The 27,371-nt window shown below is 57.0% G+C and overlaps 1 protein-coding gene across 1 annotated transcript; it reads left to right on the plus strand.

The window, feature by feature from the left end:
• Positions 1-1,911: 1,911 nt before the first annotated feature.
• Positions 1,912-27,371, plus strand: LIMK1 (LIM domain kinase 1). Its single transcript, XM_052659738.1, has 16 exons — positions 1,912-1,966; positions 3,661-3,757; positions 10,843-10,981; positions 11,320-11,429; positions 12,996-13,202; positions 19,289-19,394; positions 19,494-19,660; positions 20,686-20,869; positions 21,386-21,472; positions 21,781-21,912; positions 22,266-22,325; positions 22,656-22,721; positions 23,079-23,235; positions 25,805-25,860; positions 26,087-26,244; positions 26,354-27,371. Exons 1-16 carry the CDS (start codon positions 1,912-1,914, stop codon positions 26,514-26,516), a joined length of 1,944 nt encoding a protein of 647 aa, XP_052515698.1. The 3' UTR covers positions 26,517-27,371.

A 27,371-nucleotide genomic window follows, 5' to 3' on the forward strand; every position in this document is an offset into this window, starting at 1 on the left:
AAAAGAAAGAAATAAACAGCTAGGGAGGGAAGAAAGAAGGAAAAAAGAAAAATTATGTTTTGTTTCCTCCCCCAGGTAGTTGTTTGGCACCCAGAGGTGACTGCCCCTCATGTAGGCCACTGGACAAAGCCCTGGCTAGAGAAAATTTATACACACGATGGCTGGAGTTGGAGCATAAACAGCTCTGCCCCTCGTTCACTGGATGAACTTGGGTACGTGGGTCAATCTCTCCCAGTATAGGCTCCCAGGCAGTGGGATGAAGTGGAAGGGTGGACCTTGGACAGACAGTTGTAGGTAGGGTGCTCCACACTTCCAGGGCTGGAAGGAGCACCTGCGCTTTGAAAGTGAAAGTGTTAGTCTCTCTCAGTCCTGTCCAACTCCTGGGACCGCATGAACTGTAGCCCACCAGGCTCCTCTGTCCATGGAATTCTCCAGGCAAGAATACTGGAGTGGGCAGCCAGTGGGATTTTCCTGACGCAGGGATCGAACCTGGATCTCCCACAATGCAGGCAGATTCTTTACGGTCTGAGCCACCAGGGAAGCCTGTGCTTTGGGGACCACCCAATTCCTCCAGCCACTTCTCTCAAAACCCTCCTTTCAGTAGTGCCTCCTCCTGAACCCTGGGCAGGGTGGCGCCAGCTCCAGGGCTTTGGCACTGGGAGGAGCAAATCCCTGAGCTCAGTTGTCACCGTCTTCCCTGGGGCCTGAACCTTTAGCACACTGCCTAGCTGGTGAGAGCCTCACCTCTCCTCCCCATCCAGCACCCCACCTGCCCCTGGTGCGGCCAGCTCTCACTGCAGGCCTCAGGGAGGGAAAGGACCTGGCCGAGGCCCCTCCCCCAGGCAACTACTATGGACCTCAGGGTCCCGCGACGTCTCTTTCCGATCGGTCCCGGTTCTCAGCCTCCATCGAGCAGGCCTGGATCAGACGGCCTCTGCGTAGGGAAACCGAAGCTCCTAACTGCGAGCTTCTGGTTTTTCCAGTAGTCATGTATGGATGTGAGAGCTGGATCATAAAGAAGGCTGAGCGCCGAAGAATTGATCCTTTTGAACTGTGGTGTTGGAGAAGACTTCTTGAGAGTCCCTTGGGCTGCAAGGAGATCCAACCAGTCAATCCTAAAGGAAATCAGTCCTGAATAGTCATTGGAAGGACTGAGGCTGAGGCTGAAACTCCAATACTTTGGACACCTGATGCGAAGAGCCAACTCATTAGAAAAGACCCTTATGCTGGGAAAGACTGAAGGCAGGAGAAGGGGATGACAGAGGACGAAATGGTTGGATGGCATCACCGACTCAACGGACAGGAGTTCGAGCAAGCTCCGGGAGATTGTGAAGGACAAGGGAAGCCTAGCTGGGCTGCAATCCATGGGGTCGCAGAGTCGGACACGACTGAGCGACTGAACAACTGCGGCTTCTACACCGTCTAGGTTGCCGCATCAGAGCACACATCCCACCTAAGCCGCAGTTTTCGGATTCCTGATTTGCCTAGGAACTCGGAGGAGTGCTGTCGCTCTGGAAAAGATGAATGAAAGGAGGAGCGGGGCGGGGCCGGGTGGAGAGGGGCGTGGCAGTGGGCGTGGCGGGCCGCGGGCGGGGGCGGGGCCGCGCAGGGCCGTTCCGCCGCTCGCCGGCGCCCCGCCCCGCCCCGCCCCGTGCCGCAGCTCGGAGGCCCCGCCCCGGTCCGCCCCTCCGCTAGCTCCCCAGGCCGCCGCGGCGCGGAGCGGTTGCCGGAGCCGGTATCCGAGACGCGGCGGCGGCGGTGCCGCAAGCCCCGAGCCCACCTCGGCCCGGCCCGGCCCGCGCTCTCCGCTCCCGCCTCCCTGGCCGGCGGCGGCGGCGGCTGCGGGCGAGCGCGCGGGGCCCGGGCCGCCCCCAGCCCCAGGCCCGCCGGGCCCCGCCCCCCGCCGAGTGCATGAGGTTGACGCTACTTTGTTGTACCTGGAGGGAAGAACGTATGGGAGAGGAAGGTGCGCGGGACGCGGGGCGCGGGGGCGCCGACCTGGGGGCCGGGCGGGCGGGGACGCTGCGCTGGGGGGGAGACGGAGAAGCAAGGGGGGCCGGGCGCGGGGAGGGGGCCGGGCCTGCCCGCCGCGGAGGCCGGGTCTGCGGCGAGGCCGCGCCCCTGTGTCGTCCGGGATGAGCTCGTCCTTCAGAAGCCCGCAGGCCCCTCCCTGGAAAGCTCCCATCCCGTTTTTCCCTCCTCGGCCCCGGTGAGATGCTCCCTCCACCCCTCGCTGGCGGCGGGCCCCCTCCTCCCTTTCATCCCCTCCTTCTCCCATCCTCCGACCGCCGACCACCCCGGAGGAAGCCCGGGCACAGCCCACCCAGCCCTGGCCTCCATCCGTGCGTGCTGTGTCCATCCCAGGCTCGCCCTGGGCCACCCCTTATCGCGACTCTAACCGGCCCTTGGAAGAAAGAGTCGCTGGGAAAGCCGCAGCCCTGGGTCCAAATAGCAGCCCCAAGTCTGGGCCGGCTCTCTGACCTTGAGCCAGGCGCTACCTTCTGGGCCTCAGTTTCCCTGTTTGTACAGTTGGCCCCCGCATAGTTGGCGTGCCTGGGAATCTACGGGCAGGATGGGCAGAGCAGAGATATGAGTCCGCCGAAGCTTGTTGTAGGCAGCGGCCCCCACCCCACCCGCTCCCTGCACCAAACCCACTGCCTGCTGTCCGTCTTGACTGGGAGGATGATCAGTCTTTCTTCTGTCCCTTTCACCTACTGCGGCCCAAGGCTTGGGTTTGCAGGACAGTTACTGTACGAAGATCCCCATGATTCCCTCCCTAGTGTCTCCTTTCCTGGGTTTCCTCCTCTGAGCCATCTCATAGGCCCACCTGGTCCAACAAAGCTTCTACTCTGCCAGCTCCTCCAGCCCTGCCCTCCCCCCAGGTCCATGAAGGCCCACTTGGAGCCACCTTACGGAAGCTCCTAGGTCCCTGAGTCCTCTTGAAGGGGCAGGCTGTGGCCTTGGAGCCTGGTTGGTGACCTTGCAAGCCTTATCTTGTCCAGGGCTCAATCTCCCCATCTGTGCAATGGGAAGGGGCAAGCTGGGAGATCTTGCAGGGCCCACCCTGCTCCAAGGGTGCCAGGCCCCAAGGATGACTAAGCATGCCTAGTGGCCCAGCTTGAAGAGGTGCCAGGCCTCCCTGGGAGCAGGTATCTGGGAGCTCAGCCCTGAGGCCCTGGCCCCTTGTGAGGCCAGGGCATAGCCAAGCCTTCCAGGGGTCTTTAGTACAGGACACACCAACTTAGCGCTGTCCAGGCCCTGCCCTTTGAAAGAGCTCCTCTTCCTGGGCAGGCAGGAGAGGAGAAGGGGCTGTGACGAGAGTGTCAGCCACTGCCTTCCTTCTAAATCATGCTGCTTTCTTTCTCTGCATTTACACTGCCAGAGCCTGAGCTGAAGAATGCTCTTGCTGGGGGGTGGGCCTCTGCTACCTCCTCCTCAGCTTACAGAGAGAAATTGAGGCCCAGGGGGCCTTGGAGACTGAGCCATGGACTCAGCAACTCTCATTCTGTCTCCTGCTCTGTACGGACACTGCTCAGCTTGGGCGCTGCGTGTGTACAGGGGGCTTTGTGGAGGTGTACGTGGGGTCCAGCAAGGAAGGCCAGGCCTACAGCAAACGACCCCTCCTGAGTATGGTTCCTAACACCCTTTCCACCCCTGCAGGAAGCGAGTTGCCCGTGTGTGCGAGCTGCGGCCAGAGGATCTATGATGGCCAGTACCTCCAGGCCCTGAATGCTGACTGGCACGCAGACTGCTTCAGGTAGGGCAGGCTGGCAGGGGCTGGGGTGCCTGAAAGAAGGCCTGCCAGAGACGAGGATCTCTCTCTGGTCCTGGGCCTCAGTTTCCCCATCCGTCAAATGGGGCATCTGGCTTAGAAGCTCCCTGGAGGCCTCTCTTTTTTGTCATTCTAGACCTCTGAAGAGAGAAAAGGAGAGACCTGCATTTATGCTGATAATCCCAAGGCCTGATGGCACTTTGGCAGGTGGGGGGAGTGGAGGGTAGTCTACCCTTACCTTCTGGATGCTGGTGCTTCAGGGAGAAGAGGGAAACCAAGCAGGCCTTGGAAGGAGATGAGCCCCCGGCTGGTTGCAAAGATGCATAACCAGTAAGACCAGTCCCTTCCCTCCAGGACACCAACTCTCAAGTATAGGAGACTAGGATCAAGGTTGTGGCGGTGCACGTGGGGACGCAGAGGTGGCCCAGCAATCCGTTAGCACCATCCTGAGAAACAGGGCCGGGGGGAGCCTTAGAGAGCTCTGTGGGGCCAGAGCTGGGGTCCAAAGGATGGGAGATTTCGCAGGTGGAGAAGTGTGGTAGGAATCAATTCCAGACAGAGAGCCCAGCAGGTGCAGAGGGTAGAATGAATGGTGACAGGGCCTGGCCCAGTCAGTGGCCAGCAGAGTTCAGGCAGAAAAGCACCAAAAATGAAAGGAGGTAAAGTTGGGGAGGCCCCGCTGGGGTCAGGGCAACCACCAGCTAGCTGAACAAAGGGTTAAATTTGGGCACTGGGAGCCGCCAACAAGGATTTTTTTTTCTGTTTTAAAAATAATTTCTAATATTTTCTACACTTTAGCAAGGGCCAGACACTGGTTTAAGGACTCTGTATTGTTGGATACGTGTGGTCTCCATTAGTTGGGACACAGAATGGTTAATTCTCTTGACCAAAGACACACAGCCGCGGGGGTGAAATGAACATTGGCTGGGGAGCCCAGAGGAGAGGTGGGTTCCGAGTCCTGGGCTTCCCAATCAGGTGTTCAGAAGGAGGCCTTCGAGGAGGAACGGAGCTCTGAACAGGCAGAGAAAACCACATGCATGGAGACAGGGAAGGGGGGCATTGCCAGCAGCTGAGGCATGGGAACAGCTCATCCGGTTGCACAGAGGGAGTCGAGGGATGTGATGAGGAGGCAGAGTTAGGACTGATGTGTGAAGGGCCCTGAATGCCAAGATAAGGAGCTTCTGAAGGCAGTAGGGAGCCAGCGGAGAGTGTCAGGAAGCAGAAGAGGGTTGTGGGTGGGAGTGCTCCTGAAAAGTGCCATTCCAGTGGGCAGATGGTGGCCACGTGACAGGGAAGGGGCTGTCACAGTGGTTCAGGGATCTGTGCTCATAAGACCCGACCTGGGACAGTGACTCAGAGCGGAGGGAGTTTCAGATCTGAAAGGGACAATATTTGGCAAGGGTTAGTCATGTTAGCCACTATTCATCAGTGACTCCTGTGATGTCATGTCCTCAAGCCTTCACCATAACTGTAGGAGATACTATCATTTGCCCAATTTCCATGTTAGAAACAGAGGCTCGGAGAAATCAAGTAACTTGCCGAAAGTTGCAACAGCCGGAGCTGGGACTCGAACCTGTATCTGTCTCACTCCAAGTCACTGCAGAGTTGAATAAGTCAGGGATGATGGGGGAGGAGCTGAGGGCTGGTGAGTGGCAGAGGCACAGTCTAAGCCATTTGACTTCGCACACCCGGGTGCAAAGGAGACCAGTGGTCCGTTGGGTCTGGTGGAGCTGGGGGCCAGGTTGGCCATGAATCACGCCCTGTCCTTGTTGAGCTGGAGAAGCAGTAGGCTAACCAGGGTGGCCCTGCCCTGCCCACAGCTGGCCGAGGTGATTTGAGACCAGTCCCAGGTGGAAAGTTCAGAGAAATCAGCCCACTGAGGGCCAGCAGAGGGGATTGAGATGAGGCTGAGAGAAATCAAGGGAAGAACTTTGGGGGTCCCTGTGTGTGGGGTGGGGAGGGAGGGAGTTAGAGTCTTGGGAGACATGGGGTGGGGCAAGAGCGCACCTGCAGAAGCCACAGAAGGGCAGAGTGGGGCCGGACACGTGGAACCCAACTTGGGAGGGGTCCCTGCTTTGTTCACCGGCAGAGGAGGGAGACCCCAAGTGGGGACAGTAGGGAGGGGGCACGTTGGGTTTAGTCCATGGTGTGGTGGGGCCACAGGGAAGGCTCCTACAATGGGGCGGGGGCCCACAGGCAGTAAGAGTCGTGACTCCCACAGCATTTCGGGCCCCACGTTGTGTGGTTTTCCCAACAGCCCCCAGTCTGGTTAAGGCTGCCAGTCCTCACGCCCATGACAGGAAAGCAGCTCATAAAGGAGGGACTGGTTGCTGGGCCCCCTGGAAGTGCCAGCCCCTGGGCTTCAAGGCCTCACAGTGGGAGGGTTGCTGTGGGCCCATGGAATGCCTCTGGCGTTAGCACTAGGTGTCATTGTCACTGCAGGGCCCACCCCTTTCTCTGTCCCAGCCTCCTGGAAGGTTGGGGCCAGGCCCCGGGTGGTCCAGGCTTCCTTTGGCCCAGCTGCTGCCTCCAGGAGGTCCATTCTCAGAAAAGTGTGGTGCAGGAGCCCCGAGGCTGCCGTAACTCTGGTAACATCTCCCTGGAGGCTGGTGGGGCCCGGAGGGCGAGAGCTCAGTGCGCAGCTGGCACTGGGGGCTGGAGCCCAGGCTGGGATGCGCCCCCGTCTTCAGGGGACTTTCAGGGAAGGAGGATGGACTGTTCGTGGAAGTCAGCCTCTGTTCTCTTGGGGGCAGCACCGGAAGAAGCAGCTGCTCCCTGTCCCCAGAGAGTCCCCGGAGCCTTTGTCAAAGCAGAGGCCGAGGGGGACTTCCCTGGCAGTCCAGTGGTTCAGATGCCACACTCCCAATGAGGGATTCTCAGGTGGAGCTAGTGGTAAAGAATCCGCTTGCCAAGGCAGGAGATGCAAGAGACACGGGTTTGATCCCTGGTTCGGGAAGATCCCCCTGAAGGAGGAAATGGCAAGAATTTAAGGAAATTCTTGCCTGAAAATTCCATGGACAGAGGAGCCTGGCAGGCAACAGTCCATGGGGTCACAAAAAGTCAGATATGACTGAACACACACACACACACACACACACACACACACACACACACTCCCAATGCAGAGGGTGCAGGTTCGATCCCTGGTCAGGGAACTAAGATTCCACAAGCTATGCAGTGAGGCCAAAAAGAAAAGAGGCTGAGGGGCGTGGAGGGTGCCTTCCTCGGATGTGCAGAGCTGAGGGCAGGGTGGCGGCCAGGCCTCCCGTCTGCACCAGAGCCCAGGCAGTAGGGCCTTCAGCTGCTTCCTGTTCTGAGCTAAGACCAGGTCCCCCAGCGCCCACACCTCCGCATCCTCCTCCCCTGCCTCGTGGCCACGCTCGCCCCTCCCTCAGCAGCCTCCAATCCTCAGAGCCTGGAGTGGACGGGGAAGCAGCTCTGTCGGCCCACCCCTGCGTTCCCCGCAGCCTCCAGGGCCACAGAGACAGGCAGCGGTGAAGGATGCTGGCCTCCCCCCTGAGAAGACGGCGCGTCTTTCTCAGGAGGGCCAAGTAAGTGGAAAGCCCCCCTCCTGACCCGTCCCAGGCCTCAGGCAGGGCCTGCGGTGTGAGGGCTGGGGCCGGCTGGGGCTGGCTGGGGCCGGAGGCCACGGTGGGACAGACCCACCTGAGGCCGGGTTCTGGGGCATGAGAAGTGAAACTCCTTGGTCACTGTTGGCTGCCTGTTTAGGGGAAGCAGGCCGAGGCTGCGGCCCCTGGCCCTTCTGGTACAGGCTCCCATCAGGCTGGTCCCCCAGCTGCTCTTTTGCACCCTTGGTATCCAGAAATATGATTCTGGGCAGAGGGCACCCCTGGGAGGGATTGCCCTTTCCTTGAGGGGGTCATCCCGGTTTCCCAGCCTGGCCTGTTCAGCCCCACCCCCACCCCACCCCCAATGCCCTTCTCTCCTGCCCAAGGTTGGCTGTGCCTTCGCCTGCTCTCGGGGAGGGTACAGTATCCTGGGTATTCCTCTCTGGACACCTTTGTAGGGACATGACCTGCCCCACCTGCCTCCTCTGGCTCCTGCCCAGATAGGGGCCTGAGGGATGAGGGGATGCCCAGCGTCAGGGGCTCCTGTGTGCCTGCCATCAGCAGAGTCCACCGAGGCCCCAGGGGGCCAGCCACCAAGCCGCTGTGTGACCCTAGGCTGGGTCCGCTCTCTGAGTTGGAGGTCCTCTGGCCGAGGTAGAGGCTGAGCCCCAGGCTCCTGGGAGCGGTCCCGAGGACGCTGGGGGATGAGAACTGCTCCAGGCTGATGGCGTCGGACAGGAAACACTTCTGTTCTCCTGGGGGAACACCGTTTAGAGGTGCCTGGCCTGGGACCTCAGGGAGCTGGCAGGTTATAACGGCAGAGGCTGGGGGGATGCAGGCAGCCTGGGGAGCCCGTGGCGGGGGGCATCGGAGCAGGCTGCGAGGAAGTGGTTATTGGGGAGCTGACTGCACTCTCAGCTCTTGAGTGAATCGACAGTCGCGTCTTCCAGGGCTGCTGCAGTGTTGTGTGCGCCTGAGCCAAGGAGTAGTTCTCCGGCAGAAGAGCAGTCTGCCCTGGAGGAAGGCGGCCGCCGCCGCCCCGCCCACTGGGGCGGGGGAGGGGGCGTCCAGCCGCCCGGGAGTCGGGGGAGACTCCCGCGGGGACACTCCCGTGACGCGGTGGAAGGGCGCAGTGACTCCCGGGTCGGGGTGCGTGCGGAGCCCGCTCTCAGGCCGCGCACCTTCCCTTCCGCGCTGGGTTAGAGCCCCTGGGCGCTGCGCTAGGGACTTCCCCTAGGGACTTCCCCACCCTGGGGCGCCCTCCCGCCCCCTGGCTCGGTGCGTTCCTTGCCCGTCGCCCACCCTGCGGTAGACGTCCACCCACCACAGGGGCCGTGATGTCGGGGCAGGAAGGGCCGCGGGGGCGCCCGATGACGTCATGGCTCTGATCCAGCCGCTTCCGCCGCCGCCGCCTCCTCCCACATCCCAGCGCCGCCTCCAGGAGCTCTCCCTGCCCACCCCGCACCATTGGAGGTTTCAAAACCTGGGCATTTTGTGCTCTTCTGCCACCCGCCCCCACCCAAAGCCCTGAGCTGTGGTCCCCAGCAGCCTCCCCTCAGGCTTCCAGACAGCTGGGAACGCGCTGGATCCTCTTAAAGGGACAGCGTCCCATCAGGGCTCTGGTTGCTGTCCCCTCCCTCCTCCTCCTCCGCCCCCACCTCCTCGCCAGTTGCCTCGTTCAGGAGCAGTTAGGGAGCACAGTCAATGAGTGCTGCCCCCCTGCAGGCTACAATAGAGTGGAGGCCTCCCCAGCTGCCTGGAGCACGGGGCTCTCTGACCCAGTCCCAGTGTCTCCTGCTCTCCTCCCTCCTAGATTGTTCCCCCACTGAGCTAGGAGCTCTGAGCCTGGTCCTTCTATCCCTGTGTGACTTTGACACATCATGCAGAGCACCCAGATAGCAGCAGAGCTGGACGGATTCCCTAGCAGTTCTCTGCATGGCATGTCCTCAGGCTCAGACATACCTGTGCATGCCAGGACCCCGGGTCAAGCTCTACAGAACCCAGCAGGGCTTGTACCCAGGGTGGAGGGGCTGTCGGTCGCTCAGAGTCCATTCTTGCATTTGCTCACCCTGGCTTAGCTGGGCTGCTGGTCACCACCCCACCAGGACCCTTGAGCGTAAAGAAGCCAGGCGATGTCACTCTAGCTCCTGGCCTGTGGAGTTGTGCCTAGGAGGAAACCTCTACATCATTTCCCCCCACCTGCCCTTCAGGGGCTCCACCAGCCAGGCCTCCCTGCTCCTCATGCCAAACCCTGTTCCTCTGACCGACAGCACCCATGGGGCTAGCTGGAGTCTAGGAAGCCAGGAGATTTCCTTGTCTTAGCTGACTGACTGGTCTACACTGAGCTGAACTCCTGCCTTGTATCTTAGTGCAACTGGGAGCGTCTTTGTGGGGCCTGCACTCCCCATCTGTATGACCTTGGGTGGAATAGATCCTCTCCAGTTCATCTGCCTCGTCTCTAGAAATGGGGATAGCCATGCCTGCCTCATGGTAGCCTATGAGGACTAAGCAAATTTAAGCCAGAAGTGAGCCTGTCATGCAGAGTGAAGTCAGAAAGAAAAAACAAATATCATATATTAATACTTATCTGTGGAATCTAGAAAAATGGTACTGATGAACCTGTTTGCAGGGCAGGAATAGAGACACAGATGACTGGACACAGCCGGGGAAGGAGAGGGTGGGATGAAGCGAGAGAGCAGCTTTGACATATACACACAACCATGTGTAAAACAAATAGCTAGTGGACGCTGCTGCGTAACACAGGGCGCTCAGCTTGATGCTCTGTGATGACCTAGAGGGGTGGATGGGGGGGTAGGAGGGAGGCTCGAGAAGGAGGGGATATGTGTATACTTAGAGCTGATTCACGTTGTACAGCGGAAACCAGTAGAACATTGTAAAACAGCTATACTCCAATTAAATTTTTTTTAATGGGAAGATGCGAGCACTTAGTAGGTCTTCACAGCTCCAAAAAGTCACCTCCATTTACATCAGCAGCCTCCTCATTGCTGGGAATGGGAGGAGAGGGAGGGAGAAGAAGCAGACTAGACTAGATGAGTGGGGCTCACGGTTCGTTCCAGTGCCCCCTGCAGCCTGAGTCCTGGGCTCCCAGGTTCTTCCCTGGGCCTGAGAGTAAGTCTTCTGCCCACACTTGGCCCTCTTCCGTGCACGACAGGGGATGGGGGCCTCACATGAGGAGCACTTCTCACCCCGGGGCTAGCAGGCAGGCCAGACACTCTGGGTGCAGAACTGCTGTGGTGGGGGTGCGGGGGTTGTGACTTGAGGTTGCACGCAGGACCAAGGCTTCTGGCCAATGGACCATGGTGGAAGGAGTGGGGTGGTCACCAAATCCACCCCTAAGTCCACTCGCCAAGCCCTGTGCCCAGAGCAGGCTGCCTCCATCCAGAGAACACACCTTTCTCTAATGCTGCCTGTGGACTGGCAGGGCCCAGGTGTGGGGGCAAAGGGTGGGCCCCTCTGAGTCCCAGCTCCCCTTCCACCCAGGTGTTGCGAATGCAGTGCCTCCCTTTCGCACCAGTACTACGAGAAGGATGGGCAGCTCTTCTGCAAGAAGGACTATTGGGCCCGCTATGGCGAGTCTTGCCACGGATGCTCAGAGCACATCACCAAGGGGCTGGTCATGGTAAGTTCGCCCCCCAACCTCACCTGGTGGGTGTGTGTATGTGTTCACAGGTTACTCCCTGCCCCAGATCTCTCTCCCATCATCTCTCTTGTTCTTCTTTTCACTGGTTTTCTGATTCCCTGGTGCCTCCTGAGCCTGTTTGTCTGTCTGTATCCCTCAGTCCCCATCTGTGGAGCCAGCTCTGCCCCCAAGTTGGTTTGGGGCTGCCCTTCTGAGAGGAGGCAAAGGGGAGAAGCTACAGGGGCTAAAGGAACCTCTGAGCTGGGTTGTGGTCCCCCTCCCTGCACGGCCCCCAACACACACACACACACACACACACACACACAACTTGCTTCCAGGTGGCTGGGGAGCTGAAATATCACCCCGAATGCTTCATCTGCCTCACATGCGGAACCTTCATCGGTGACGGGGACACCTACACTCTGGTGGAGCACTCCAAGCTGTACTGGTGAGTGCCAACCCGTCCCTGATTCTGGTGTGCCCCCAGGTCTCCCACGCCAGGGCCCTTCCCCTTTCTGTGAGGGGGCGGTCATGGTGACAGTGCAGAAACCACTGGGAAATAAGACACCGCAGTCAGATGGAGGAAGCCTGAGACATCAGCTCTCTTCTTGACATCACTGCTGTGCAACTCTGGCACCAGCGTGAATACTGACCCTGTAAGCTCAGGACTCATCCCCAGCAAGACCGCCCATATCCCAGACCCAAGTGCAGGGGTCCCCAGGCCACTCACACTTCTGACCAACTGACTGCAGACTCAGGGATCCCCACAGCCCCCTCAGATTTGATACTTCACTCAGTGACTCACAGAGCTCAGGAGAGCACCACAATCATAGTTTTTATTAAAAGCTATACTACAAAGCTGCAGTCATCAAAACAGTATGGTAGTGGCACAAAAATAGAAATACAGATCAATGGAACAGGATAAAAACCCAGAAATGAGCCCATGCACCTATGGTCAATTAATCTATGACAAAGGAGGCAAGACTGAAAAGCTATAAATCGGGACCAGCCAGGTGGAGACACACAAAGGGCCAGGTCCGGGAAGTCTGGAATGCAGCGCTTCCATGCATTCCGCTCATAGAATCAGGCATGTGATCCGTTCTCCCCAGCATCATCAGAGTTTTTATTAGGATGTCATTATGTGGCATAATTGACCGAATCACTGGACATGGGGTTGAACTTGGGCTCCTTGAGGTCAGACTGGATCAGAGTGGCAGCCTTTCATCATGTGACCAGCCTTCTGGTGACCAGCCTACGCCTACCCCACCCCCACCTGAATTGGCTCACTAACATTAACTCAAAAAAAGACAAAAAATAAATAAAAATTTTGATTTAACACATGAGACAGGGTGCTCAGGGCTGGTGCACTGGGATGACTCTGAGGGATGGGATGGGGAGGGAGGTGGGTGGGAGGGTCAGGATGGGGAACACATGTACACCCATGGCTGATTCATGTGAATGTATGGCAAAAACCACCACAATATTGTAAAGTAATTAGCCTCCAATTAAAATAAGTAGAAATTTTGAAAAAGAAAGAAAAACAGATAAAAGCAAACACAAAAACATTAGCTCAAGTGTGGGTTGAGGGGGCTCATGAAAAAAGAAGACACACTCCTGAGGATTTAGAGCCTCTTTCCCAGGAACTAAGGACAAAGATCAGAGAAATCCTTTAGTGTGGCAGCACTGATAAAGCTGGATTTGAGGGCAGCATGGCGTTTGAGGCTACCAAATGGACTTTTAATGACTTCCTCCCAAATGGGATTTATCCCCAGGCCTCATCCTGGCCAGCTGACAGTGTAGACAACCCAGAATGACTGAGCCCCAGAGAGGGGCAGGGCCTGCTCCCAGCCCACCAAGCAGCCAAGACCCTCCTCCTCCCATGGGGAGCAGGAAGGGGAGGGTGGAAGGAGGAAAGAGCCCGGGACTGAGGGATTGTGGGGGGTTGATGCTGCTGGCTGCCCTGATGCACTTCTCTTCCCACTCTTTGGGTCCCCGCCACCGGCGGCTCTTGCAGTGGACACTGCTACTACCAGACCGTGGTGACCCCCGTCATCGAGCAAATTCTGCCCGACTCCCCTGGCTCCCACCTGCCCCACACGGTCACCCTAGTCTCCATCCCGGCCTCAGCTCATGGCAAACGTGGCCTCTCGGTCTCCATCGACCCCCCTCACGGCCTGCCGGGCTGCAGCACGGAGCACTCTCACACCGTCCGCGTCCAGGGGTGAGTGGCTGGCCTGCGAAGGCTCCAGCTGGTGTGGCTGTGGGCACGGATGCTTTAGGTGGGCAGGCTGACTCTGGGGCGGGGACTGAGAACGGATAAGTTTGAGCCCAGATGGAGCCCGGCTCCAACAACCTGGTATACCAGCTGTCTGATCCAGTCATTCCTCCAAGAGAAAAAATCTGTAACAATTGCCAGATAAAATATTTAAAATGTTCTCTTTACTTACTGCATGACCGAACAAGAAAGAGAAGTAACCAGGTCAGGAACAGGTGAAGAAGGGAGCCTGAGGGTGTCAGCAGAGCATGGAAGGCAGCCATACCTTGAGGGCAAATCTAAATCGGGGGAATGAAGTTTCACTTTTGATGTCTTCTTGTGGCTGAGCATCTCTCAAAGCCCAAGTGACTAGCTCTAGGAAAGTGAGTCTAATAAGAGACACTTATCCCTTCTCCATAAAGTTGCCCCCCGACCCCTCACCAAAGTGCTCTCAAGGTCAGGAAGAACAAGAAATAAACCATGCCTTCCACCAGCGATTTCTACCCCTCCTTCCCAGAACTGGAAAATAAACTGATTTGAACCTGAACAGAAGGGGAGAGGGAATCTCCCTGGAGAATTCAAACACTTGGGTTTGCCAACCAAATTGACAAGCCTGGGTGGTTCAAAAAGCCTCCAGGAGAAATTGTAAAAGTTAAGTACTTCTCCACTGGGAACGTCCCTAGGCCCTGACAGAAGTAGATGCAGGTGGAACCCACCTCCAGGCTTCAGAGAATTTCCTGAGATGAGTGTCCCAAGGAATAGGAGCCGTTCAGTCAAAAACCACAGAGCACGTGTGGCAACAAGGCCCTGTGAGCGCAAGCCAACAGCAGCAACGGGGCAGAAGCAGACCTACAGAAACTGCAGACAGCGAGATTATCAGAAGCCATGCAAAATAAGCGCACTCCCTGTGCTTTCTTTCCTATTTACTCCATGTGTTTTAATAAGTGAGAGATGCTTGGGAAAAGTGAGTAAAGAGCGGATGAGTGCGGAAAAGGACCAAATAGAACCTCTAGAAGTGAAATACAGGTTTAGCAGTAGAGCAGGGTTTTAAACAGCTGAAGTGAGAAGCAGAAACACAAGGTGAAAGTAGAGAAAGAGAGGCTAAGGTGTACTAAGAAAGTAGAGGGGCGTAAGAAAGTAGTGAGCCTGAGAGAGCAGAGAAAGAGAGGACAGAGTGAGTGGACCTAATTATCCATCTAGAATCCCAGAAGAAGAGAGAATGGGAGAGAGGCAGTATTTAACAGCTGAGAACTTCCCAGAGGGGATAAAAGATGTCAGTCCACAAAGTCAAACTCAGTAAATCCCAAACAGAAAAATAAGAAATCTACCCATGGACCACCCCACCTAGTGAAACTACAACACAAAGGCAAAAAAAAAAAAAAAAAAAAATATATATATATATATATATATATACACACATACATACATACATACATATATATATATATATCTTAAAAGTAGCCATAGGGAAAAAACAAATTTCCTTCAAAAAAAGACCAGACTGTGGTCTGGTGGTTGAGACTCCAAGCTTCCATTGCATTGGGCTCGGGTTCGATCCTTAGTCAGGCAACTAGAAATCCTGCATGCTGCAACTACGACCAGGCAGAGCCAGATAATTTTAAAAAGACAAAACAGAATTGTATACTTGATGAGAATGTCCTTCAAGAGTGAAGGTAAGGGGCTTCCCTGGTGGCTGAGTGGTAAAGAATCTGCCTGCCAATGCAGGAGACATGGGTTCAATCCCTGATCTGGGAAGATCCTACATGCTGTGGAGCAACTAAGTCCATGCACCTTATTGAGACTGTGCTCTGGAGCCTGGGAGCCACGACTACTGAGCCCAAGCGCCTGAAACCCGGGCTCCACGATGAGAAACCCGCGCACTGTAACTACAGAAAAGCCAGCACTGCTACGAAGACCTAGCACAGCTCCAAAAAACAACAAACAAATAAATCAGTTAAAAATTTAAAAAGGAATGAAGGTGAAATAAAGACATGTTAAAGCAGACAAAACAGGATTTGATACGAGCAGATCATCCCTAAAGAAAATTCCAAAGGATGTAGAGAAGGGCTGAGATGCAGGAAGAAATGGAAGCTAAGGGGCCAAGCCAGTGGCTCATATGCTGTGCGACACTGAGCTGCTTCCTAGTCCTCTCCGAGCTTCGTGCTGCTGCTGCTGCTGCTAAGTCGCTTCAGTCGTGTCCGACTCTGTGCGACCCCATAGACGGCAGCCCACCAGGCTCCCCCGTCCCTGGGATTCGCCAGGCAAGAACACTGGAGTGGGTTGCCATTTCCTTCTCCGATGCACGAAAGTGAAAAGTGAACGTGAAGTCGCTCAGTCGTGTCCAACTCTTCGCGACCCCATGGACTGCAGCCTTCCAGGCTCCTCCGTCCATGGGATTTTCCAGGCAAGAGTACTGGAGTGGGGGGCCATTGCCTTCTCCTCTGAGCTTCGTAGTCTTTGTCTAAACCATGAGGGAGTCAGATACCTTGGAGCCTTCTAAGATTTCTCCTGGACCTTCATGGACCCTTGAGAAATAATTGCCTGAGTGTAGGACAACTACCCCCTTGGAGTCAGTGGATGACTCCTTCCTTGGGAGTCAGTGAACAGTTCTCACACACTTGCTGGGTACCAGGCCAGTGCCTGGTGAGAAGTGAAGATGGTTGGGGCGGGAGGGGAGAGGGTAGCGGGGGAGAGGAGGGGGCCGGACTTGATGCTGTGTTTCCAGCCCCATCTGGAGCATCAGCCAGGCACGCAGCTGCCTTCCGCACGCAAGTGAGCAGATGGACTGGTGAGAGAGACAGGGAGACTCCCGGACCAGCTGGACCCTGACAGCCAGGCAGAATTTTAGGAACAGAGAGTCAATGACACCTCCTCCCTTCCTCCCTCACTGGGCGAGCATTCTTTCCAGCCAGCGTCTGCTTTCCCAGCAGTCTGCGAGGGGCCACACCCTTCTCAAAAGCAGCCCAGCTTGCCCAAAGGCTGCTGGCCAGATTGAACTGTTTGTTTGAAGAGTCTTCGCTGGCCACTTTTTATTTTGTTTATGTGTATTTTGTTTATAGCAGCATTGAAAGGGAAGTTAAATTTATCTTTGCCCCACCCTCCCCGCTACTTGAGAAGGAGACTCAGGCAAGGGAGATGGAGAGTCTAAGGAATATATATATACACGCTTTCCTATTGGTTTTTCAGCCAAGCCATGCGGCTTGCGGGATCCAAGTTCCCTGATCAGGGACTGAACCCAGGCCCCCCCTCCCCCGCCCCCGCAGTGGAAGCGCAGAGTCCTAACCTCTGGACTATCAGGGCAGTCCAGGAAATATATTTTTAAGGCCGTATCCTTGGAAGAAAAGTTATGACCCACCTAGACAGCATATTAAAAAGCAGTGACATTACTTTGCTAACAAAGGTTCGTTTAGTCAAAGCTATGGTTTTTCCAGTAGTCATGTGTGGATGTGAGTTGGTCTATAAAGAAAGCTGAGCGCCGAAGAATTGTTGCTTTTGAACTGTGATGTTGGAGAAAACTCTTGCGAGTCCCTTGGACTGCAAGGAGATCCAACCAGTCCATCCTAAAGGAAATCAGTCCTGAATATTCATTGGAAGGACTAATGCTGAAGCTGAAACTGCAATAATTTGGCCACCTGATGCGAAGAACTGACTCATTGGAAAAGACCCTGATGCTGGGAAAGATTGAAGGCGGGAGGAGAAAGAGCCAACAGAGGATGAGATGGTTGGATGGCATCACCGACTCAACGGACATGAGTTTGAGTAAACTCCAGGAGTTGCTGATGGACAGGGAGGCCTGAAGTGCTGCAGTCCATGGGGCCGCAAAGAGTCAAACACAACTGAGCGACTAAACTGAACTGACCTGGTCCACAAGAAGTCTCTGTGAAAATATAGTCACTATTTTAAAATTTTTATCTTGAAAAATATCAAATTTACAGAAAAATTGCTGAAATAATAAGTGTACTGAATACCTATACACCCTTTTGGGCTTCCCAGATGGTGCTAATGCTAAAGAACTGATGTGCCAATGCAGGAGACATAAGGCACGTGGGTTCAATCACAGGGTTGGGAACATCCCTAGGAGGAGAGCATGGCAACCCACTCCAGGGTTCCTGCCTGGAGAGTCCCGTAGAGAGGAGCCTGTCCGCGGGGTCGCAAAGTCAGACACAGCTAAAGTGACTTAGCACGTGTACACCCTTTACCTAGGTTCATCATTTTTAACTCTTTGTTACATTTGAGATATGTGTGTCTTTTCATCTATATCTAGGTGTGGGTGTATCAACATATATATATATATATATATATATTTGTATATGTTCATACACAGTTATTTACCGAATCATTTGAGAGTAAGCTGTAGGCACCATTGACTCATCCTTTCCCCAAATACTTCAGACATTCTCCTGAAAATAAAAACATTCTCTTTATGTTACTGCCCACTGTATCCTATAGTGCAACTATATGACAGTTAGGAAATTCACCATTAATATAATACTTTTGTCCAGTATACAACCCGAACTCGGATTTTGCCAGTTGCCACAATGCTGTCCTCAAGTGTCTTCAGTTTCTTTTAACCTGTGCCAGTTCCTCTGCTTTCCATTGTCCTTTATGCCCTTGACATCTGTGAAGAGTGCAAGTCAGTCGTTTAGGAGGATGTCCCCCGCCCCCGCACTTGGGTTCCTCTTCCCTAGATTTAGGTCATGCATTTTGCCCGCATTAACTGATGATGCTGTCTCCTCCTCTGTGCATCTTAGTGGTAGACACAGGAGGTCAGTAAAGTGCACCCTTTTCTGGGGATGTCAACTTCGATTATTTGGTTAAAATGCAATCTACTCTCTCTGCTGTAAAGGATTTTTTCCCCCTTTGCAGTGTAACCAGTGAGTAGTCTGTGAGATTTGAGTCTGTAAATATCCTGTCCCCAACCACCTTTCACTGAATGGTTCTCGCCTTCATGATAAGTCTTCCCTGTAGCAGTTTTACTGTGATGGCTACAGAGTGATGATTTTTCTAGCTCTGTTCTTCCTGCTTCATTTGTTAGGTGACTTCCCTGTGTAAGGAAGCGCTGCTCCCCCATGTGAGAATATACTCTCAATAATTGAAAAATTGTTAAGACTCTGTTTTTCTTAAAGCTGTCTCCTTTCTCTTCTGCCCACCACCACAACCGTATCCCCCTGCCCCAGCCCTTCCACATCTCAAGGCAGAGGCAAACATTCCTTGAAAAGCTTTAATGAGGACAAAATGAAATCAGATCATTAACACTCAGGAGGAGTTAAAAAAAGCAAAGGAGTGTGGCAAGCTGGCCATTCTGTGACTTAGCTCATGGCCGACTAATGGAAGCCACCAGCCCCACTTCACCTGCAGCTGTGGTTCAGGGAAGGCTGCTCACCCCTTCCTGCCAATCTCGGGAGTGGGAGCCTTAGGCTCATTTTGCAGGGCACATTTTGGGGTCAGGCAGGAAGCCAGTGGGCCCAGACCCTCTTAGGCCTCTTGACACTCGTCTGCCCCAAGCATCACAGGCAGTTGGCAGAAGTCTGCCCTCCGTAGCAGAGACAGTGCTGTGTTGCACAGGAGCCCCCGAGCATCTCGTTGCTGCTCTTCCTGTTCAGTCACCAACTTGTGTCCAACTGTTCTGCAACTCTGTGGACTGTAGCCTGCCAGCTCCTCTGTCCCAGGGACTTTCCAGGCAGGAACACTGGACTGGGCAGCCATTTCCTTCTCCAGGGGATCTTCCTGACCCAGGGATCTAACCTGCATCTCCTGCATTGGCAGGCGGGTTTTTTTTTTTTTTTTCTTTCCCACCATCTGAGCCACCAGAGAAGCCTGAGCATCTCGTATAGCGGGGCAGATACCACAGGGCATGGCACTTTCCACCACCCATGGCAGGCGTTGCAATTAACGTAGAACTCTTCCCACCAAGCCAGACTTCAGTGTTCTAGACAACTGCCACCCACCAGTCACGCAAGACAGCATGGTTGGCCCTCGTAATCCTGATCTGGTCCCCTTGGCCTTGGCTCCCTGGGGCAGGCAGAGGTCTGACCACTGCTCTGTGTCCGCAGAGTGGACCCGGGCTGCATGAGCCCGGATGTGAAGAATTCCATCCACGTCGGGGACCGGATCCTGGAAATCAATGGCACGCCCATCCGGAACGTGCCCCTGGACGAGGTGCGGGTCCCAGGTCTGGCAAGCGGGGTTGGAGGTGGTGCCCTTGTGCCTGCTCCCCACCACCTGAGACTCACCTGTCCACATGCCTGCTCTCCCCAGATTGATCTGCTGATCCAGGAAACCAGCCGCCTGCTCCAGCTGACTCTGGAGCATGACCCCCATGACAGTCTGGGCCATGGGCCGGGGACTGAGCCCAGCCCCCTGGGCTCCCCGGCTCACACGCCCAGCGGGGAGGCAGGCAGCTCCAGCCGGCAGAAGCCCGTGCTGTAAGTCAGCCCTGCACCGTGATGCTCTGTGTTACTTTCCCTGACGCTGGGCCTCAGTGGGGGTGGGGAGGGGCGGTCCCTGCACTCCAGTTGCTCACAGTCTGATGGAGAAGTCAGCCCTGCAAAAAAAACAAGAACACGCCAGCAAGGGGTGCAGGGAGCTGGGAAGAAGAAGGGGAATGAGAAGGAGGAAATGGGGAAGTGGCACCACCAGCTGGGGGCGACAGGGCTCCCAGGGTAGACCAGAGCCCTGGCTTCAAGGAGCCGCTGGCCTGGTGCTCAGGCATCTGGTTTGTGTTGCAAGGTGGGCTCCAAGGCAGCAGCTGGTGGCCAGGGTCTCACAGCACAGTGATGTGTCCCACAGAGACCACTCTGGTCCCCTTTGCAAGAAGGTGCTCAGGACCAGAGACAGCCCGAGGGCTGTGATGTGGTCCAGGCTAGAGGGGCCAGGGGCACCTCTTAAAGGGAGGTGAAGGGTGCAAAGAAGCCCAGAGACAGCCTGGTTCTCATGCTACTCACTCTGGGGCCTGCTCAGGACTCCTGGTCAGGGGGACACCTGGGGTGACAGCCTTTACACTAAGAAGCAGTGACCTTGAAGGCCTGTGTTTCCTCCTCCCCCGTCTGGAGCTCAGGTCACCCTGCAGGGCCACCTAGAGGCATCCTGCGCAGGTCCTCCGCCTCTGCACCTCGGGGCCCGGGACTCAAATGCCAGGAGACAAAGCATCTGATCCAGGGTCGTCAGGCAGAGAAGGCCAAGGGCAAACATTCCTTCCTGAACATTCAGGAAGTCCAAGCCAGACAGGGCACCGAGTGCTTGCATTTGGGTAGGGCAGGGGTCTCATGATGGCCCCGGAGAGCTGCCCGGCGCCACCCTTCCTGACTATGGGCAGTTTACATGGACTGGCATCGGTGGTGCATGGCAGGCTGGGGGAAGGGGCAGGGCTGAGGCCTGGCGTCCCCGAAGGGGCCCTCGGCCAGGGCCCCACCTGCCACCGGTGGCACTGGGTGCTGGTGTGTCTCCCCAGGAGGAGCTGCAGCATTGACAGGTCCCCGGGCACCAGCTCGCTGGGCTCCCCGGCCTCCCAGCGCAAGGACCTGGGTCGCTCCGAGTCCCTCCGTGTGGTCTGCCGGCCGCACCGCATCTTCCGGCCTTCAGATCTCATCCATGGGGAGGTGTTGGGCAAGGGCTGCTTCGGCCAGGCCATCAAGGTACGGGGCATGCCAGGGAGGGAGGGGACTGTCTGAGGGTGACCTGTTGGCCCTCCACCCTCTTCCCACCAGTGTCCCCAGGAAGCCACAGTGGAAAGGTGTCTGGCTTCCAGACTCCTTGGCCAGGGCTCACCTCCCCCTGGGCCTCGTTGAGCTAGCTACCGTATATAGGTAGACTGCGTGAAGGAGGTCCTGGGACAGTGGCTTCTCAGAGTCAGGATGGGAGGGCAGCCCAGACTGACCCTGAAGGCTTCCTCCCCCAGGCCCTCCTACTCAGCCTAACGTGGGCTGCTTACCCCCTCCACACTCTTGAGACCAGCCCTCTCCTGCCTCTGATGTTCTCTGGCAATGACCAGCCTAGAAGGTTCAGGTTTATAGAAAAAGCACCAGCCAGGTTGCCCATGTCCACCAGCCAGGCCTCAGCCCCCGGCCCCGTGTGTCCATCTGCCTGGGAAGCGGTGGGCCTCCTGCGGGGCGGCCTGGAGCAGAGCCCGTGCCCCGTGTGTCCCCACGCAGGTGACGCACCGAGAGACGGGCGAGGTGATGGTGATGAAGGAGCTGATCCGCTTCGACGAGGAGACCCAGCGGACGTTCCTCAAGGAGGTGGGTGAGGGGCCTGCCCCACGCTTGCCCATCGAGACGGGGTGGGTAGCAAAGGGCTCCGGGAGGCAGTGACGCTCAAGCTCTCATCGAAAGAAGACAGACCGCCAGGGGGGCAAGAGGGGCAGGGACAGCCCTGGGGGTGGGGGCAGCCCAAGCAAAGGGGGGGGCGGCGGCAGGTGTGGCAGAATCCCCCAGCGAGAGGGTGGGGTGTGGAGACTCCCCCTCCTTCGGAACTGTACATGGCGGCTTCTGGTGGGACAGTGGCAGGAGAAGATGGGGGCACAGCCTTTTTACACCCCACTTCCCAGGTGAAGGTCATGCGATGCCTGGAGCACCCGAACGTGCTCAAGTTCATCGGGGTGCTCTACAAGGACAAGAGGCTCAACTTCATCACTGAGTACATCAAGGGTGGCACGCTCCGGGGCATCATCAAGAGCATGGTGAGTGCTGGGCAGAACCACACCCTCGCCCCCACCCCACCCCCGCCTGCGTCCCATCCCAGTTGCTCCCACTGAGGGACCCTGGACCCAGTGGCTCCTCCCTGGACCCCAGTCTCCCAGGCTCTTCACTGGGGATAAGCCTCTGATCTCAAAGCTGCTCTGTCAGGAAATTGTTTGGAATTGTTCACCCACACCCCGTAGAGGGAACAGTTGTGAGTGTCCTAGAGAGTGAGGGGGCTGGTCATCAGCCCCTACAGGACGCTCACCCCCTCCTGCCTTTCTCATCCACTGTCCTGTCCCTGTGGCCCTGTTGGCTCATCCTGGACATTCTCCCCCCTCACCCCCACCCCCAGGACAGCCAGTACCCCTGGAGTCAGAGGGTGAGCTTTGCCAAGGACATTGCTTCTGGGATGGTGAGTAGGCTTTGATTTCGGGGGCGGCATGGGGTAGGGGACTTCCCTGATGGTCCAGTGGTTAAGAATCCATGCTTCCACTGCAGGGGACATGGGCCTGATTCCTGGTCAGGGAACTAAGATCCCGCCTGCCTTGCTTTGCAGTTCCCCCCGACCCAACCCCTGCCAAAACAATTCTCTACCATTCTCCTAAATTCCATAGGAAGCTTCAAGAGAGGACAAAGGGAACCCAGTAGGGGGGCAGATGGGAGCCTTGCGGAGGATGACAAGGGCGGGGCTTGGGTCCCTCAGCGCAGCTGCCCCCTGATCTCCATGCCTCTCTACCCTCAGGCCTACCTCCACTCCATGAACATCATCCACCGGGACCTCAACTCCCACAACTGCCTGGTTCGTGAGGTGAGCAGGCAGGCCTGCAGGAGGGGCCAGTGGGACCCCCGCCCACCACACTCCTAGCAGGTTGGGGGTCTGCTGGGACGGTGACCTTCGCAGAGAACGGGCCACACCAGGCTGCACCAGCCGCTCTGGGCCCAGAGGAGGGCCTGGATGTGGGGGCTGGGGCAATCAGGAGAGGTTTACTGAAAGAGACTTGGGGCAGGGAGATATACTTCAGTGGGAGGCAATGGGAGCAGGCAGCCCAGGGTTTAAGGGGCAGTGATGGAGAGACCACAGGCTGCCCCCAGAAGGCAGAGGAGGGAGTGGGCAGGTGGTGGCGGGAGCGTGTCTCAGCACGGCCCTGCTTCCCTGTCACCCTAGAACAAGAACGTGGTGGTGGCCGACTTCGGGCTGGCGCGGCTCATGGTGGACGAGAAGACGCAGCCTGAGGATCTGCGGAGCCTCAAGAAGCCAGACCGGAAAAAGCGGTACACGGTGGTGGGCAACCCCTACTGGATGGCGCCCGAGATGATCAACGGTGAGTCAGGGGCCCCGCCGGGCACATCCCCGGGGCCGCACGGTCCCAGGCGGAGCTGCAGGGGGCAGAAGTCCTGGCCTCCTCTTCCTCCTCCTGAAGTCCTGTCATTAGTTTGCTTTTGCTGCTGCAACAGATTGTCACAACTTGGCTTAAAATACACAAGTCATCCTAGGGACTTCCCGGGCGGTCCAGTGGTTAGGACTCCATGCTTCCAATGCAGGGGGGCACAGGTTCGATCCCTGGTCAGGGGAGTATGACCCACTGAAAGTGAAAAGTGAAAATGTTAGTCATTCAGTGATGTCTGACTCTTTGCAACCCCAAGGACTGACTGTAGCCCACTGTCGTGAAATTCTTCTCTGTCCATGGAATTCCCCAGGCAAGAATACTGGAGTGGGTAGCCATTTCCTCCTCCAGGGGATCTCCCCGACCCTGGGAGCAAACCCGGTCTCCCACATGGTAGGCGGATTCTTTACCATCTGAGCCACCAGGGAAGCCCTACATGTCTTGAGTTTCACCCAAAAAATTTAAAACCGCGCAGGCAAATTATCCTATAGTTCTGGAGGTCAGGAGCCCAGTATCAGGCTCGCTGAGCTAAAGTCCAGTGTCAGCAGGACTGCGTTCCTTCTCGAGGCTCGAGTGGGAAGGATCTGTTTCCTTCCCTCTTCCAGTTTGCAGAGGCGGCCTCACTCCTTGGCTCCTGGCCCCGCCTCCGGCAAGGCCAGCAGTGTAAGCACTTCTTTCCGACGCCCATGTCCCGTTACTTCTCCTACCTTGACCCTGACTCTCCGCTCTCCCTCACAAGGACCTTTGTGATCAGAGGACTCAGCTAGCTAACCCAAGATCATCTCCTCATCGCAAGATCCGTAACTGAGTGACACCTGCAAAGTCCCATAAAAGGCAGCACATTCAGGGTCCAAGGGTCCAAGGAGCAGGCGGTCCCTGGACAGGGCCTAGGGTCTCTCCAGGACCATTATTAGGCCTCCCACAGAGCACCCTTCTTCCAGGCCATTTCTTTTTTCCGGCCTGTCACACAGTGATCCCATGTGTGCCTGGACTGGGGGTGATAAACTCCATCCACAGGCAGGGGACATGCAAACCCAGGGTCAGGACAGGCAGACTCAGGGTCATCTTTAACACCAACTCTGATCAAAGTTAATATAAGCCACCCCCTAATAACATAACTGGTAAAGTGAAAATGTTAGCATTAGTTGCTCAGTCGTGTCTGAATCTTTGCAACCCCATGGACTGTAGCCCACCAGCCTCCTCTGTCTATGGAATTTCCCAGGCAGGAATACTGGAGTGGGTACCCATTTCCTTCTCCAGGATATCTTCCCGACCCAAGAATCGAACCCAGGTCTCCTGCACTGCGGGTGGATTCTTAACTGTCTGAGCCGTCAGGGAAGCCCTTGTAAAGTGGGGTTAATAGTCCCTATCTTGAAGAAAAGAAGAAGAATAAAACAAACAAAAAGAGTCCCTATCTTTAAGAAGTGGCATGAAGATTGGGTAGGATATTTGTAAACTAGTCAGGATTCAGTGAGAGTGGCTGTCCTGATTATCTTTAACATCGTTAGGTAGACGGTATTGTTCCCATTTTACAGCTAGGGCAGGTTGAGGCTCAGAGAGTCTGTATCAGTTCCTGAGGCTGCTGTAACAGATGCACACAAACTGAGTGCTTACAGCCGAAGTCTGAAATCCAGCAGAGCCTCGCTCCCTCCAGGGATTCCAAGGGAGAGTCAATTCCTTGCTCTGTCTGAGCTCTGACCCTGGCATTCCGGGCTTGTGGCCACATCGGCCTGATCTCTGCCTCTGTTTCCACGTGGCTGCCTCCTCCTGTATGTCTTCTTTCTCAGTCTCTCTCATGAAGACAGTTAGGATGGCATTTTGGGGCTTCCGCGCTGGCTCAGTGGTAAAGAATCTGCCTGCACTACAGGAGATGCAGAAGACTCAGGTTCAGTCCCTGGGTCAGGCAGATCCCCTGGAGGAGGGCATGGCATCCCACCCCAGTGTTCTTGCCTGAGAAACCCCACGGACAGAGGAGCCCAGCGGGCGGTAGTCTAAAAGGTCACAAAAGTTGGACACAGCTGAGTGAGTACACATGCAGGAGGGCATTTAGAACCTGCCCAGATAATCTAGGGTGGTCTCATCTCAGGATCTTGAATCATATCTTCAAATCAATTCTTTCTCTCTCCAAAAACAGTAGCACCAACAGGCTCTGAGGGTCTGACACAGTTATCTCTCAAGGTCACCACAGGGTCCGTGACATGCCTGGAGTCACAGAGTTGGTTAGTGACCGAGCTAGGCTTGGAACCCCTTGCCCAGGGCTTTCACCTTGACTCCCCCCGCCCACAACCAGCCACCAGCCACCACCCCCACAGCAGGCTGGCTCAGCCTGGGTGGGCCCAGGTAGGGTCAGAGCCCAGGGCCTGATCCTGTGGAGGCTGTTAGCATCTGCCTCCTGGTCCCCACCTGCGGGTCAGCACATTCCCCAGCGGGCGGTCCCCGGCCCAGCCTCCTTGCTGGCTGGGATCCCCGGCCCTGTGCACCTGCCAACCATGGTCTCTCCATCCAGGCCGCAGCTATGACGAGAAGGTGGATGTGTTCTCGTTCGGGATCGTCCTGTGCGAGGTAGGCCCAGGGGCGGGCGGCAGCGGGGTCCAGCCCCCTCCCCACATGCTCCAAGCTGCAGGCTGGAGGCCTGCCGGGCCCCCAGGCTAGGGAGGCTGTGGGGACGGGCTGCCTGCCGCTGCCTGCATCCCCATGGTCAGACGGGTGCCAGACCCAACCTCAAACCCGTCCGGGTGGCACCCAGCCCCAGGGCCCCCCGGGTAACTGCCAGGCCTCATCTGGACAGATCATCGGGCGAGTGAACGCTGACCCGGACTACCTGCCACGCACCATGGATTTTGGCCTCAATGTGCGAGGCTTCCTGGACCGTTACTGCCCCCCAAACTGCCCCCCGAGCTTCTTCCCCATTACCGTGCGCTGCTGTGACCTGGACCCCGAGAAGAGGTGAGTGGGATGCAGGGCTTAGGGCGGGGTGTGTGGGGGCGGTTCCCGAGCAGAGCCGGAACCCACCATGCCCCCGCCTCCTGTCTCCCACCCCCCACCCCCCACCCAGGCCCTCCTTTGTGAAGCTGGAGCAGTGGCTGGAGACCCTCCACATGCACCTGGCTGGCCACCTGCCGCTGGGCCCACAGCTGGAGCAGCTGGACAGGGGCTTCTGGGAGACCTACCGGCGTGGCGAGAGCGGACTGCCCGCCCACCCTGAGGTCCCTGACTGAGCCCAGCGCCCCCGGCTGCCCCTGTCTGCCTCCAGAGAATCTGCCCGGCACCGGATTCCTTTACAGGAGGCGGCCCGGGTGTGCCGCCCTCACCGGGGCAGCGGGCACCCAGACCCTCCCCCGCGCCAGGCCCTGCCTTGCCCCATCTCTGCCCCTGGCCCCAGAGCTGGTCTGGCCGCACACACACCATCACCTCACCCTGCCTTACCTCTGTGTTGGTGGGGCCGCCCCCTCCCGCCTCTCCTTGCATGAGCTGGAGGGCCCGTGTGCGCTGCGCCCCATCCCGCACCTGCCCCCCGGCCCACCCCCACGCACACTCTGCCGTCTGCAGTTCCTCCGAGGCTGGGCTGGAGGACAGGCCACCCCCCCCAACCCCCCGCCCCTACTGTGGCCCTTCATGCGTGTTGCCAGGAGCAGACAGGGCGTCTGGGGCCCGTCAGCCCCCCAGCGGGTTGTCTGGGTAGCAGCAGGTATAGATAATTATCCAAACCCCCAAAGGGAGAGAGGTCTGCTCCCATGGGGCAGAAGTCCCGGGGGCCAGACAGCAGCCCTGACTCACTTTGGGTCTTTTCCTTTCTTTATTGAAGCCACTTTAGTGGGAAGCAGGTACCAGGCCTCAGGGAGAAGGGAGGGTCCCTGGAGGGGAGGGGGGAGCCGTGGTCCGGGGGCCAGAGCTGCTGGGGGGCGCTGCAGAGGGTGGTTAGGCAGAGTCCCCCAGCCTCCCAGCCCCCTGAAGTTCATCTCAGCACCCCCTCCAGGCCTCTCCCCAGGCTCCTTGCCAGTGGCTGAAGCAGCCCCTGCCCCTCCCCACACCGCTCTGTCCTCTGGGTTCTTTCTGTGTAATCTATTTTTTAA

The sequence above is a fragment of the Budorcas taxicolor genome, chromosome 2 (genome assembly GCF_023091745.1).
Source record: "Budorcas taxicolor isolate Tak-1 chromosome 2, Takin1.1, whole genome shotgun sequence".
Classification (NCBI taxonomy): Eukaryota; Metazoa; Chordata; class Mammalia; order Artiodactyla; family Bovidae; genus Budorcas; species Budorcas taxicolor.

Excerpts from the sequence above, each read along its gene's own strand:
- LIMK1 (XM_052659738.1), top strand. The coding sequence starts at position 1,912 with ATGAGGTTGACGCTACTTTGTTGTACCTGGAGGGAAGAACGTATGGGA. Across the intron at positions 1,967-3,660 it reads AGAACGTATGGGAGAGGAAG|GAAGCGAGTTGCCCGTGTGT; the intron begins GTGCGCGGGACG and ends CCACCCCTGCAG. Across the intron at positions 11,430-12,995 it reads GAGCACTCCAAGCTGTACTG|TGGACACTGCTACTACCAGA; the intron begins GTGAGTGCCAAC and ends CGGCTCTTGCAG.